Source organism: Oncorhynchus masou, chromosome 2 (genome assembly GCF_036934945.1).
Source record: "Oncorhynchus masou masou isolate Uvic2021 chromosome 2, UVic_Omas_1.1, whole genome shotgun sequence".
In the NCBI taxonomy this organism is placed as follows: domain Eukaryota; kingdom Metazoa; phylum Chordata; class Actinopteri; order Salmoniformes; family Salmonidae; genus Oncorhynchus; species Oncorhynchus masou.
In genome coordinates this window covers 36,415,893-36,430,932 of record NC_088213.1, presented here as the reverse complement: position 1 = coordinate 36,430,932, position 15,040 = coordinate 36,415,893, and the positions used below count along the sequence as shown (strand labels likewise).

Here is a 15,040-nt window from a genome sequence, read left to right as displayed (position 1 = left end):
GGAGTAAAGAACAGGGCAGACAGAGCACAGTAAACAGGTCATGACTGAATGTGGCCAAGCGTAGTGCAGCAGCTAGATGCGCCATCCCATCCTATCCCCCGGCAGGCGCCTGACAGAGAGCTGTCCCTGAGGTACAGGAACAAACAGACCAAACTTGGCCGCGAATCAAACCTCAGAATAATTTAAACTCCCATACATAAAAACAAACAGACCCAACATGACAGAGACTCAACACAACACATTAATACATGGGGCTGGGAAAAGGCCGTAGACACTGTGCAGCTTCACATACTGGTATGATGTCACAGGAAATTATTGGTGCCTCCACAATAGCGTATAGACCCTTTACTCATATGCCTCTAATGTAGACATAACCAACTGCTTATCCAAAATAGCACATTATTTTATCAATGTCTTCCAAGAGATTTGTGAATTAATGTAACCTGTTATACTAAATGATGAATCCTTGTACACGCGTATCATAAGCCTATTATTGTTGCCTATGATTATATCCGCTGTTTTGTATTGCTATTTTAACAATATTCTCAAATGTCCTTTTTTTTGTGAACTTCTGATGCTTCTCTCAAGCCACCATTTTGCTAAAGACTGACAGAGAACAAAAAGCTACCCACGTCACAAATACACCACAGTGCCACACAGTGGAGAAGATCGGAACAACAAATCCCTCTGTAAATAAAATCAATTAATGACTGTTAGATTATGACACAGAGGGATTTTTATGGGCATGTCCTTTTCCTGTTAAAGTTTGATCACTCTCCAAAGGGAATCATGATTAGTTCCATCTAAGTGGTGCTTGATACTTTAGAACACTCACAAATCATTCTGCTCAGCCATCCAAGTAACTGCCCAGTGTTTCCAGATTTATATGAAATATGACCTATAATTAATTTCCAATATGAGTGAAATTGTTTTCCATCCAAAAAAAAGCTTTTTAAGCATTTTAAAAAGCAACTTTTCTGTGTTGGAATGGTGTGGGCGTATCCCAACAACAGTTGGTATACACCGGTCATGCGAGTAGACCGCTGATTGGCCAGCTCATCCTCCTCTCTGAGGAAGGAGCAAGCATTTTCCAAACACTCTGTTTGAGGAGATACAAGTTTGAGGAGGGGTTTTTGATGTGTTTTTACTCCAATTTATGCTTTTGCCACAAATACGAGTACAGGATGAGTCAACAACATTATTTGGGTGTGAGTTAACAGAATATGAACTTTTAAAAGTGAGATATTTACTGGACATATACTTTAACATGGCAGAGGGAGGCTAGACGACCTTTATTGATCCTCTGTGTTCATCTCTCTCAGGTTTATTAGGAGAAATACATCCTACTGCCCGCGTCCTGAGCAGAGCCAGCCAGGGGGCTGTGGTGTAGACAAGCATCCAAGGAAGAAAGACAAAAAAATGAACTGTAATAAAAAGATCCTTGGTCCTTGAAATATCATATTAGTAGACTATGAGTGAGGTAAACAGAGGCAGTCAAGACACCCCACCCAGACTCAGATCCGTTATAGGTCTACAGTACAACGGCCGCTCAGCACGTCTTTGTGTGTGCCCCTCAAGAAAAATATTGTGTTCTATAAAACTTCTCCATAAACGGCCAGGCACAATAAATCCAGGGTAGATAAATATTAAGTGGAAGCAATATTTCTCTGGACTCGCTCCAGATTCATAGTAAAACTCAATAGTCGGGATGACCTTACCGTTAAAATATATATTATAGCAGGAAATAATGGCATTTCTTTCCAATGAAGGCATCCCTGAGAGGGAACTATTTTCAACCCACTGGAATTCCACTGGTGACACATCCATTAAAATAGACTATGAATACACTTGCAATAGATATGGTCACTGTTCATAACAAATGCAATTATGAAAAAAAAATGATATTGAAAACAGTTATTGCATTTAACAGTAAACCCAAATCAAATACTGTACATGATCAAGGACAGCTGTTTGTGAAAATCCTGGCTCTACGTAATGCTCTGCCACGTCACTCACTCACACACACACACACACACACACACACACACACACACACACACACACACACACACACACACACACACACACACACACACACACACACACACACACACACACACACACACACACACACACACAAAACTTTTGGTGCTCGCTGTTGCTCGGAATTTGATGTCAATTAAATGTCTATTCCACTTTGGCTTAACGTAATTTAATTGAAATGACGTGGAAACAACGTTGATTCAACCAGTGTGTGCCGAGTGGGGAGCTTGAAACTTGGCAGCAAGTGAATCTTCCAGTGAGATAATAACCACAAGCACACATCAAAATGGTTAATTAATAGGCCAAAAAACTCGACATTTTGCAATGGTCATCTCAGTCTCCCGACTTGAAACCCATTGAAAACCTGTGGTTTGAGTTTAAGAGGGCAGTCCATAAGCGCAGATGAAGTATATCAAAGATCTGGAAGGATTCTGTATGGAGGAATGGTCTAAGATCCCTTCCAATGTGTTCTCCAATCTCATAAAACATTTTAGTAAAAGGCTCAGTGCCGTTATCCTCGCAAGGTGAGGTATTCAAAACCATATCTGTTTAAGAAATGTAAAAAATAGCTTTCCCTTTATCAAGGATGTCAATCATTTAAATGTTTACATTTAGCAGACGCTCTTATGCAGGGCGATTTACAGTTAGTGCACTCATCTACAGATAGCTAGGTGGGACAATCACATATCACAGGGATAGAAAGTACACTTTTCCTCAACAAAGTAACTATCAGTAGAGAGCTAGGGGAGGGAGGGGAGGGGAGGGGGAGGGGTCAAGTGCAAGTGCTGGTTGGATTTTTTTGTGGGGGGGAGGTTGAGGTGAGGAGGATAAATATTTAAGATACTGTTTGAAAAGGTAGAGTTTCAGATGTTTTCAGAAGATGTCCTAGCTTCAGGGGGAAGCTGGTTCCACCACAGGACAGAGAAGAGCTTGGACTGGGCTGAGTGGGAGTTGCCCTCCCGCATGAGTAGGAGGGCCAAGAGACCTGAGGAGGCAGCATAGAGTGATCAGGTTGGGGTGTGGGGTACGGAGAGGCAGTTCCTTCCGTAGGTAAGCACCATTGTCCTGACAGGAAGCCAGTGGAGTGTATGAATGAGCAGGCGGGCTGCAGGCGGGCTGCAACGTTCTGGATAAATTGGAAGTGGTTTGATGGCACAAGCGGGAAGCCCAGCCAACAGTTGCAGTAGTCCAGACAGGAGAGGGCAAGTGCCTGGATTAGGACCTGCGCCGCTTCCTGTGTGAGGCGGGGTCGTACTCTACGGATGCTGTAGAGCATGAACCTGCAGGAGTGAGTCAATGCTTTGCTAACCATATGTAAATGAAGTATTGATCTAAGAGATATAGAGTTGCAGGTACACAGAGACGTATTTCAATATGGTATAGTATTTATCACTGATGTTTTCAAAAGGAGAAAGAGAACATGCAAAGCTGATGTTTTATTAATCAAAGCAAATGTACAAAGGGAATACATGTTCTACTGTAGAATCCTCCCAATTAGCCCTTCAAATAAGTGGTACACTGTCTGTGATCCTGGTAGTCCAAACCACACTGGTCCTCACTTCAGACTCATCTGGACCTCGATTTCCAGCACATCTCCCTTAACAATTATGCAAAAGAATGTCAAAGCCTCTTAGCACACTTACCCACAAAAACCCACAGGAAACCTACATTCACTACCTGCTGAAAACTGCCGGTAAAACATGCCATTGTTGCTTTGCTAAAAGACACAACATGCTTTTGTTACAGATTTCCCATTAAGATAATTGCCTCTGGAGGGGTTAGATAGATGATATGATCAAAACATCCTAATGAGGAGTGTAGGGAGAGGGAAGGTAATGCAGTCCCTCCTCGATGAGGTCATAACAACCCCAACCTGCTTTGTGTGTTAATGATGCAACAGCCAGCAATTTTTGGACACTCGTTCCCTAGTGAAGGGACGGCTGTCTGTGAGCGGAGGAAGAGTCCATCCTGAGAAAAGATAGTTAGATACATAGAGGGGAAAGAGAGAGGGGAGAGAGGATCCAGGCAGAGGAGACTGTAGCTACCTAGCTAGTGCTGTGCCTTTAAAACGCCAGGCCCCTCCTTCCTCCACACAGTCAGAGCGGAGAAGCAAAGCAAGTTGTGCTGGCAGAAGCCTGAGCCTCACGATAAACCCTGGCATCAGCCTGCCTTCATCCGGCAGTCAGCGAGGACACTTCAGGGCGCAGGGGCAGAGAGACGGGACGGAGAGAGAGTGAGACAGACAGAGAGAGAGTGAGAGAGAGAGAGAGAGAGAGAGAGAGAGAGAGAGAGAGAGAGACAGATTGGCGTCAGGAGCAGCCTCCAGAGGGCTCTGACTGATACAGATCCTCTCCACAGCTCTGTACGCAGAAGCTCTTTCTGCTGTTTCCTGACGCTGGCAGGGTTGATGAGGATGGCGAGTGGCTTCTTCTTTTCCACAGCATCATCACTGGAGCAACGGTAGCATCAGCATCTACAGCAGCAACAGCTTCAGCCTCAGCATCATCATCAGCAGCAGCAGCCGGATCTATACTCTGCTGCTGGTCCCTATTCTTCAGCCGCCTCCTCTCTCTGCTGTCTAAGAGTGCTGCTGTCAGGGCCGTTCCGCCCACCTCCACTTCTGCCTCCTCCTGCCTCCTCCTCCATCCCGCCTCCTCCTCCACATCTCCATCCTCCCACATGCTCTCCTTCATTCCTTCCATTGAGCCACGGCACTGAATTAATTCTTCGCCCTCTGACTGGAGCTGCTTTCTCTAGGAAGACAGTAAGTGATGTAGGGAGAGAGGTAGATACAAAGAGAACAAGTCGGGGAGTATAATATGTGTGTGTGCGAGCACGTGAGTGTATGGCTGAAAGAGAGGTGGGTGTCAGTGTGTGTTTTGATAGAGAGATTGAGACTGCAAGAGAACTAGCAGGATGTGTGTGGCTTGGATGATCCTCCTGTGCATTTAATCAGTCAGTATCACAGAGGAGCATAGACTGCAAGCCCTGGACACAGCTACAGCTGCTGATGTAGAGAGAAGGTAAGTGTGTGTGTGTCTGTGTTTTGGTGTTAATAAGAGGAAGGTGGGAGAGTCCTGCTGAGACTAGATGTGCATTTTCACAGCAGCTAAAAACATTGGGAAATTCCAGCACCGCAGTTAATTCCTGTCTATCTCCCTGCCTCCCTCTCTCCCTCTCTCTCCCTCTCTTCCTTGTTCTATTGCTGTTGTATTCTATTTGCAGTGCTGCTGAGCCTTGAGAGGAGAAAAGAGAGAGAGGAAGAAAAAAACAACTGCTTTCCTTCTCGTCTCTCCAGGTGTCATGTGTGATTGGCCAGCTTGCCCTCTGGCAGTAGCATCAGCCTGGATTCCGTGTGTGTCTCGCCCCCCTGCCTGTGCCTGGGCTCCGGCTGTCCCTGGGGAGGCGCTACTGGGATTTACCTCTTACTGCTGGATGGAGATGGGCTTTCTGCCTTTTTGAAAACTGTTCACCAAAGGAGAAATGCACAGATACAAAGGAGGAAATATAATGAATCAATCAGCAGCACAACCAGGCAGACTGCTGGATTCCCTTAGCAACAACTCGGGGAGTGAAAGAGAGAAGTGAATCATCTCTTCCTATCTTCTCTGGTGTCTGGTTTCTGGGCACACCCCTGCAGACCAGAGTGGACCAACAGTCGGATCTGAAAGGGCAGGATTTGGGACACTGCATGGGCAGGAAGGACACGCAAGTGACCCTAACGCCAGGGGAAGGACCCTCCTCTTCCTCCTTCTCTTTCACCTCCTCTGGTTCATCACCATGTTGGTTTGTCATTCTTCCCCTGCACGTTCTATTCATTAGTCACATTTTACTCGCTAAGATGTCCGTTTATCCTCAATCTTGCCACCTGGACTAAGCCCTGCCACTGAACAAAAGATTGGACATTCTTCACACACACACACACACACACACACACACACACACACACACACACACACACACACACGCACGCACGCACGCACACACACACACACACACACACACACACACACACACACACACACACACACACACACACACACACATGCACAGAGAGACTCTCACCCCTCCTCCTACCTTCCTTACTCCTCTCTTTGACGAGAAATGAACAACACATGTCGGGCATCATCTGAACATAAAATGGATGGGTGCAGAAGTTGCTTTTGATGTGGGCTATTTCTTTATTCCTTCAAGATGAGTTTATTCTCCCGTCACTTCTAAGAGAAAGGGAACCGTGCACGGCGGAGGACACAGGAGGAATATCTCTTGTTTTCACAAGGATTTGTTCTCCTCTCTCCCGAAAAAAGACAGATGCCAAACTGAGGGAGTATATTTAGAATCCAAAGCTTGTCCCTACTGCCTACCAATAATGTAGACCAAGATCATTAAAAAAAATGAGCAACTGCTGGGAGTTCTACTTTTCTTTGCTTGGATATTCTGATCTACAGGGAGGCTGAACATGAACCCCTTGTTCAGCTTGACAACCTGGGATGCACTCTTTTACAGTAACCTGGCTGACACCAAGTCACTGCATCGTACCAGCTAAATAAGACTGTAAAGGAAGGTGAGTGGGAGGGGAAAATAGCAACTTCCTCTGACAGACGATCTAAATAAATATCCTCCTCAGAGACCGATGCAAACGTACACACTGACACATGAGATGAGTAGGCTCTCTGGCTCAACACTATTATATAAGGTGTTTTCACACACACCATCTTAGCTCCTGTTCTTTTCATCATCCTCCTGTTCCGTGGATCTAACTTGAGTTTTTTTCATGTTTCTTTTGGCTTCATTTTTGGTACAATCCATCCTGGAGCCATGGATGGCAGAGGGTAACGCCAGGGGGTTGAGCGCTCAGGCCAGGCAAGGTCTTTTGGCTGTCCAGGGGCTTTTAAGATGTTGAGGTCTCCCTGCGTGGCCGGGGCCCCTGTTCGGATCAGTAGCACTGAGGCTCCTCGCGGCCAGAGACATGGACCCCGAATCGGCTCCCCCCCGCCCCTGCCCTCAGCCCGCCGGCCCCTGGCCCCAAGTCGCCCTGTGAAGGATGTCCCTCAGCAGAGCTCCGGACCGGGACACCTCTGAGACCCCCAGCCAGACCCCCAGAGAACGCATCCGCAGCCACATGAAGATGGTGATCAACCAGCTGGACGGCATTCTCAAAGAGCTCAAGGATGTGGCCAAGGAACTCCGGGAGGTGAGGCACTATAGCGGGCAGCATGCGCCACTGTCTCACCTTACTGGGGATGAGGTTCCGGGGGTGGTGGTGGGGGGCTGGAGGAGTAAGGTAGATGGGGGAGTTACTCCTTGAGAGGATTGCATTGAATGAAGTGTATAGAATGCATTTCACGGAATAGAGATGCTTTTAATTAGGATTTGAAGATGACATCACTTTGGCTTTGGTGCAGGTGGCAGGAGAACATCGGTTTCTGCTTCTGTAATTAGAAATACCATCTTCCTTTTGCCATTCGAGGGCTAATTCCGATATCATTGTGTACACAACAATAAGTGTTGTTCAGATGTATTCAGCGTCCTATGAAACCTTCTTTAAATAGTGGCTGTAGAAGAAGCAGGGCAGAGCCAGGAATCTGGGCTGAAACAGAAACACAGGGGAGAGAAGAGGTGTGCTTAGGTAAGACACAGGACTTGGCACTGCACTAGTTACGTAACCATTTTGTTATCAGCTGGATATCTACTGTATTTTCACAACTGCCATGGTAACGCGATGAAAAGATCAGAGTGTGTGTCTGCATCAAAAAGGGATGAGCGAACAGGAAGAATATGTGTGTCGATCATATAGTGTGTGACAGCGTGTGGGTCTTTATGGAATGTCTACTGTACTTTTGAAAAATTCATTGATATTAGAATGCAGGATTGATGTGCGTGTATGTGTGTGTGTATTTCGTGGGTGTCCATGTGTATGTACATGTGTGTGCAATGTGCATACACATGTGTAAATGCAAAGCTATCTTGCCTCCTTGCCCCTTGCTATCTTGCCCCTCGTCCAGAGGATGTCCTCCCCCCTCTCCCTCTCTCCCTCCTTTCACTCTCTCTCCCTCTCCATATCTCTCTCTCTCTCTGAGTAAATAGTGGCTCTCTGACACATCCCCACTCCAACCCCACCCTATCTGTTATTACCTGCCTCCCGACCTCCCTCTGATCAGGGGGCCAGGAGTGGGGGGCTGGGGGCACGCCCAGTGCCCTGGAGACCTAGGGGAGGATAGAGTCCGACCAGACCAAGGGACGGGTGGGAGGGCGAGGGGTCAAAACTCACTCCATCACCACCACCTTCCCCTGACTCCCCCACGCCCACTTCCTCCTTTATGTACTCACATGGGGAGAGGTGCAAGGGCACGGCTCACATCGCTCCACACCGCTCACTCACAGCTCACGCTTCCCTCTGAGTCCAAAAAAACCCACCGGTGCTCTAGTGATTGATGATTATGGGACTCCTGCAAGTGGAATAATGCTGGCTGGAGCTATTTATAAACAAAAACACTAGCTACCTCTGTCTAGCTCTGCCAGCACCAACATATACAGTATTACGTTTCTTATTTCAGAACCCCAAAAAGGATTCAATATAGCAGCCGATGTATCATCCGTTCTGAAGGGAACACAAATAGAAATATTGAAATTGGTAGAAAGAGATTGTGTTAGCCACAACAGCAGTAGTGGCAGTAGTATCAATATTTAGCAATTTGCTAATTTATTCCATTGTGGACTGTATTAATAGCAAAACGTTAAAAAGGTGAAAAAATGCATTAGTGCTCAATGTACCGGCAGATGCATGGCTGCCTAATGTTCCGGAAAATCTCTCATTCTTGGCCACATGAAATGAATAACATAATAGATAACATCTGTCACATAAATAAATTATGAATTACTGGCTCTGTTAAGAAAAACAAATAAATAACTCAATAACGGGAGTCAGGGTAACGTGGTGAGTGAATGTGAACTGAACTGGACTGACTGGGTGGTGGATCATCACTCCATTGTAGGATGGTGTTTGGAGAAGCCTGATGGCGTATGGCGATCCGGAGGCAGCAGAGATAAATATAGGATTATCTCTAGAGGTCCGTAGGGAGCTGGCCTGATTTCAGAGCTCTCAGGGTTAAAGACAAGCAGAGCTCCCGTCAGTCCACATACTGTATCAACAGCTCATAAATGACTGTCTCCACAGCCAGGCCTGAACCCTGGTCATACAGGACCAGGACAGTACATGGCCCCGGGCCCAGACCTGCATTCAGTATGTGGGTTATCTCAGACATGCTCCATGACCACAGCAGGGGAGGCTATCGTAATGTCGCCCCATGCCTTCACAGAGTTTAGGAGAAGGGGTTAAAGTAGAGCCACCATGGCAGAGCCAAAATAGTTTTTTTTGGAAGTGGATCTAAAACTGGCAATTATAGTATAGCTAGACCCACAGCCTTGCCTCATCTCAATTCAGCCATTGGTCTGTGCTGGAGGTGTGAAGACAGGAGAGGAGATGGAGGCATGATACAAACAACGTTACATACCATACATAAAACTAAACCAAGCCGTAGAGAAGAAGTCATCATAACAACTGTCAGTTTAAAAGGCATCGCAATCACATAGAGAGATGCCATTGATCTTATTTACATACAGAAACGTATTACAGCAGCTATATACTCGCCGCGCTTCAAGATATGATGTTTCCAGCATTACCATTCAATTGTGTCACATTTGTGAATCCCATTATGCAATTTCACAGAAAGAATAAAACAGAATCTAAATGAAGACTCCAAAATGAAACACACTGATAATATACTCTCCACACATCAACAGCAATAGCAGCTGTAGAGGAATGTTTTAATTCGGGGTATCATGTCAACATTACCCTTGCAATCTCTGACAGCCAAACATGGAACCAAATGAAAATCACAGCATCCTCTGCAGCATGAAATATATTTTTTTTGTTAAAACTGAATCCAAATGAATAAAAGCTATTTAAAATAGCTAAGGAATAGCAAATGTAAGAAAACATCCATATTGGGTATTAGAGAGATATAAGACTGGTAAATTGAAAGCATTAAATGAGGCGGTAAGAACAGAAAAATTGGAGAGTGGAGGGGAAGAGCAGGCATGCTGCAAAACAAAGAGAGACGAGTGGTAGGCACGTCTTTAGATGGAACCAAAAGGGAACTGTTATTATGTGGAGCTAGTCATTATGTAGAATCATACGAAGAGCAGAGGACGGAAGATTTCCTTGCTCAGTGAGAGGAAAATGCAAATAGGGCGGCCAAGAAAACCAGTAGCAAGAATTAAGGTAGCTAATGAGAGGAGGGAAGAAAGAAATACCTAGAGCAATTATCACTGGCAGAGTACAATATGCACCATTTCTTAGAACTCGGAGTCTGGCTGCCCAATCACTGTTCTGGCAAATCAGGCAAATCAGTTAAGAACCAATTCTTATTTACAATGACCGCCTAGGTTAACTGCCTTGTTCAGGGGCAGAATGATTTTTACCTTGTCAGCTCGGGATTCAATCTAGCAACAATCAAGGAAACATTGCAAAAATGAAAATGGACAAAGGAAAATGCCATGTAAATAACCTGATTAGAAAGCAGAAAGCAGCACTTTTATGTTTTGTGGCGTTCTATAAACGGTGCATTGTTTGGGCCACGTGTGATGCGGTGGAAGGAATACAAAATATAAACAGCTGGCTGAAGATCAGTCAGAGAGCCACTGGGCCTCCGTCCTGATCCAGTCTGGACCGGGCACCAGCACCACGGTGGGGGACGCCAAGGGAGTCGGCACACTCGGCTAACCGCCACAGAGCTCAGCACCGCTCAAATCTGGTCAGAACACAGAGGTAGCCACAGGAAGCCCTAAATCCAAATCAAAGGCTGCTGTTTCTGCAGTGGACGTTTATCCTCTCCTCTGTTTGCTCTCTGTTCCCCTGCCGACAGTGCCCCGTGGCACGGACGAGGCCACCTGACAGCTGTAGTGTCAAAGGGTGGACACTAGGTGTGCAGTCACAGTGACACTCATTGCCTAGCAGCACAATTATGACAATTGCAAATTGGTGCACCAACCCAGCCTCTCAGGTCTGAAAAAAACATGTTCAGTGTGAGAACAGGTGCCTTAATTGGAAGGGTCTTTGTTGAATAAAATATAAAAAAATCTACAGTGTTAAAAAGATGCCCCTGTGGCCACAAACTAATCATGTGTTAGCGCTGCAGGTGGTGATGTAGGTTTCCTTTAGTTTACCTGAGCCCACTTATCACAAATTACAATCAGTCTCTGTGCCCTGGTGGACCGTTTCCCAGAAAGCAACTGTTTCCATTTCCCTGCCAGTTTCCTAGGTTGACTGCCCAGTTTATCGTGGCCTCTCCAGTGAGGGTGCCCCAGCCCAGCATGCTGGTAGCGACTAGCGAGGCAATTTACTGAAGATTAAGGGCAGGATTTGGCCAAGCTGAGGGGCTGGGGAAACGCTCACCAGCTGCCCTGCAAGCACATGGAGTTCACTGGGCTATGCTGAAGGCTTTACCGTCACCTCTGAGAGTTGATAGGATCACTAAACCTGCCACAACTGGGCCAAAGGGTTTCCTATAGCATCACGTACAACCAGAGATAAAACAGAAGTGAAGCAATACTATGTCAATTTGTTCCACCTTGTCTGACCTCCTTTGTGAGCTGAAATTAAATTCTCCAATTAAACTTGGTGATATTATGCCTCCAGCAAAGTTCCTTAAATTCTACACATGAACAACACGACAGGGCGACTTCAGTATCATCTGTACTGACTTCAGTCAGCACCCCCCCCCCCCCCTGCTCCCCCATCTCCATTCCTGTGTTCCTCAGTCAGTGTCATGTGACCCGGACGTGATCTTCGGATGACCTCATTGACCAGTAACCTGGCTAGTTCCGCGTCAGAATGACCCATAACGCTCCTATAGTAACACCTTAGCAGTGGGACATAAAGAGTTAAAGCTTTAGTGGCTTCTAACCTTGAGAGGGAGCTGTGGAGAGGAGAGAGAAAAGAAAACTGCACCAGGCTGGCATACCGTTCCCCTGAGCCTCTTTTACCAAGCACCGCTGTGGAGCTACAGCTACTTTAAGATGACCAGCCCAGCATGCCTGTAAAACCCAGTGGATTAGCAGGCCCTTTGAACTCTCCTTCTCTGTGGACCTTGCACTCAGCATAGATGATAATGAAAGTTCCTGGTTAGAGCCCAGGCGAGGTACAAAATTGGCCCTTATCAAATCAACCTGGTAAGCCACATATCTGTTCTACAACGCCAGCTATCTGTGACTAGATACCATTACATGAGGTAGAGGATTGAGGGGGCTTGCTATGCATCTTTGTACATAATGTGCAGCTGCAACCCTTCCCCTTCCTCCAGGGGAGGATACAGGAGAGAGAGGGAAGGGAGAGCGCGCGAGAGAGAGATAGAGAGAGAGAGAGGGGAGGGAGAGAGCGAGAGAGAGAGAGAGAGAGAGAGAGAGAGAGAGAGAGGAGAGAGAGAGAGAGAGAGAATGGTTCCTCCTGCTGTACAGGCTGGCGACAGACCGGTTGAAACAGCTTATATCAATTTTAGCAATTGTGCTTGTGGGCGTTTTTAGGATTGTTTTTGGCCTATCTTTGAGCTGTGAATAAAACCAGTGGGCTGTAGTTAATGGTGTGAAGAAATGGCATCCATTGACGTGCACAAGCAGGCCCCCAGAATAGAATAGCTACATTACTTGATGGTCTCTGAGCATACTTTACTCACACTGACAAAACCATTTTCTTTGGACTTCCCGTGAAATGTCTGCAAGGTTGAATGTCACTGCACTGAAGGGGCACAAATACCAAAGAAGAAATTGGAGACATGTAGGTTATGAATGTGTCTGAAAGCATGAATATCCCAAATTAATACAGTAGGTGACCTACTTGTCAAGAGACCAATTTTTCCTCTCCATCGGCTGTACCAGGGAAACGCTCAGGGCAGCTAGATCACTATTACATTATGGTTCGTTGTGACAGACTGAGGAACCTACAAAACCTCACGTGGTTTTGGGCAAAATATTAATAACTGCTTTGCTATGATTGGGTGAATCGACCCAGTTTAGAATGAGCCTATAATGTGATTGTTCTGAAAAGCCCAACAGCTTTAACAACAGGCAACCAAGCATCTGCGGCCTCAAACCTTTAAAAACCTTTCAATCAGGCATTTGATTCATTTGATCAATTCTGGCTGTTGGCCTATCTGACCAGGCATGCATTGTCTGGTTATTTTGCGGTTTTATGAATGTTTTTGATGATTCACACCGGAGTGCCCTTTAAGTGAGATATTCCACTCCATTCATATCCTCTGATTTGGCGACAAATTCAGATTGCAAAATGTGCACGTGTTTTCAAGCATAGTCCTTTTACTAAAACCTTTGTAGACTAATATGCATCACAGTTGTTATACAGAATATCACACACGAGAAGAGGTTGTAAAATCTATTTTAGAAGTTAACTTACATTGTGTCGCCAACCTGTTGCCCTAATCCTAACCTTAATCCTAACCCTAAACTAAAACTAACCTAACCTAACCTAATCTAACCTTAACCCTTACCTTAACCATTTTGAATTCCAACTTCAATAGAGTGACGTCAGAGTTTGACGTTCCAAGTACTCCGGATAGAACTAATACCAGAAGGTATTATCCAGCAGCAATTATCCTGCAGGTGCCCACAGTCACAATCACATCCACATACTGTATACAGCAGGTTTTCCTAATATCTATAGGCTATTCGTTAATGATTATGTGATGTTATGTCCTGATATGTAATGTATTATGTATTGGTCATTAATATGACAACTATTGAGAAGTATTCATTGTGAAGGGAATTGCTAATTGATAAAATACCTGTTTAGGGCTTTAACATGTTCAGGTGATCATTTTCAACCCCCTAGATTTGATGTCCGCATGGAAATCGATATTCCCATCAAAATCCATGGGTTTAAGATAGAGATATCTTTTTTGCATGGGCTGCTTCTCAATCCACCATATCCGCCAATGTCGGCCTTCTGCTCCTGTGGTGGAAGATGGCAGAGCTACAGCGGTGTTTGTCAGACCAGGAGACATCAAGAAAATCGGTCTTCTCATAAAATCGTTTGCAGAGTCCGAACAGTTTGGGCTTGAAAGTTAAGACTCTCATAAACGTGATGGTATTCTCCGTTTTGCTATATGACCCCCACAAGCTTCACGGGACTCATCTGAAGTTGATACTGCCAATGTGCCAACTTCTGTCTGTAGTGTCCGGCTACAAATGAATTTGACCCCACCATCGGAAGTTGAGCCCCTTACGAACATGCACTCACTCAAAAAAATTTATGAATTGGATAGGGCCTTTCCACATCATAGGAGGATGGGTCATTCCACTATAAAAAAACAATATACACAAATCTTGAGCTTTTTTATGTCTCTCAGATATAGGACAGATACTTTAAATCATACTCACATTTTTGCTTGCTTTGCTATTTATTTGTTGGGAGGGGGGTTCAGGTACAATATTCATGTCAATTTACACACTTTATGCCATATGTACCCTTAGGCTGACACAAAAAGTAAGAACTACAAACAGAGACATGATCATATTGATCACACTGGAGTTTGTACTAATAACATTTGTATGTGAAGAAGAATAAGGAAAAAGAGGTGGCCTTACACCGCCAACTCCCCATCCCATCCTCCCCAGTACAAAATGTCCCCCCCACCCACTAAATATCATGTATGAATGTGATGTTTAAAGCTTTTCTATGGGCTAATTACTATTAGTAAGGCCATACTCAATGTTTCATCAAGACTTTTTCTGCCTCATCTACAGGTGCTTCATAATTATTGCCACCCTTGTTAAAGATGAGCAAAATAGACTGTATAAAATAAATAATACAAATACTGAGCTGTATTGTACGCTCCAAAACATTTGGGAATTCTATTAATTTTATGTTTTTGCTCAGATAAAATTATTTTGTTTCAGAAGCAATAAAAAATATATATATTGC

General features: G+C 45.1%; 1 protein-coding gene across 5 annotated transcripts in view; it reads left to right on the top strand.

Annotated features, from left to right (window-relative positions):
- The first annotated feature begins 4,153 nt into the window (after positions 1-4,153).
- The window catches only part of LOC135504213 (inhibitory synaptic factor 1-like), a 44,761-nt gene continuing 33,874 nt past the window's right edge, over positions 4,154-15,040 (top strand). The window contains exons 1-3 of one of the 5 annotated variants that reach the window (XM_064922605.1): positions 4,154-4,807; positions 5,269-6,607; positions 6,860-7,237. In XM_064922605.1, the coding sequence (XP_064778677.1) occupies positions 7,088-7,237 (150 nt within the window). In that variant the 5' untranslated portion in view covers positions 4,154-4,807; positions 5,269-6,607; positions 6,860-7,087. Of the gene's footprint in view, positions 5,067-5,268; positions 7,238-15,040 lie in introns of all 5 variants that reach the window. The other 4 variants (XM_064922588.1, XM_064922572.1, XM_064922596.1 and 1 more) reach the window with 4 other exon arrangements.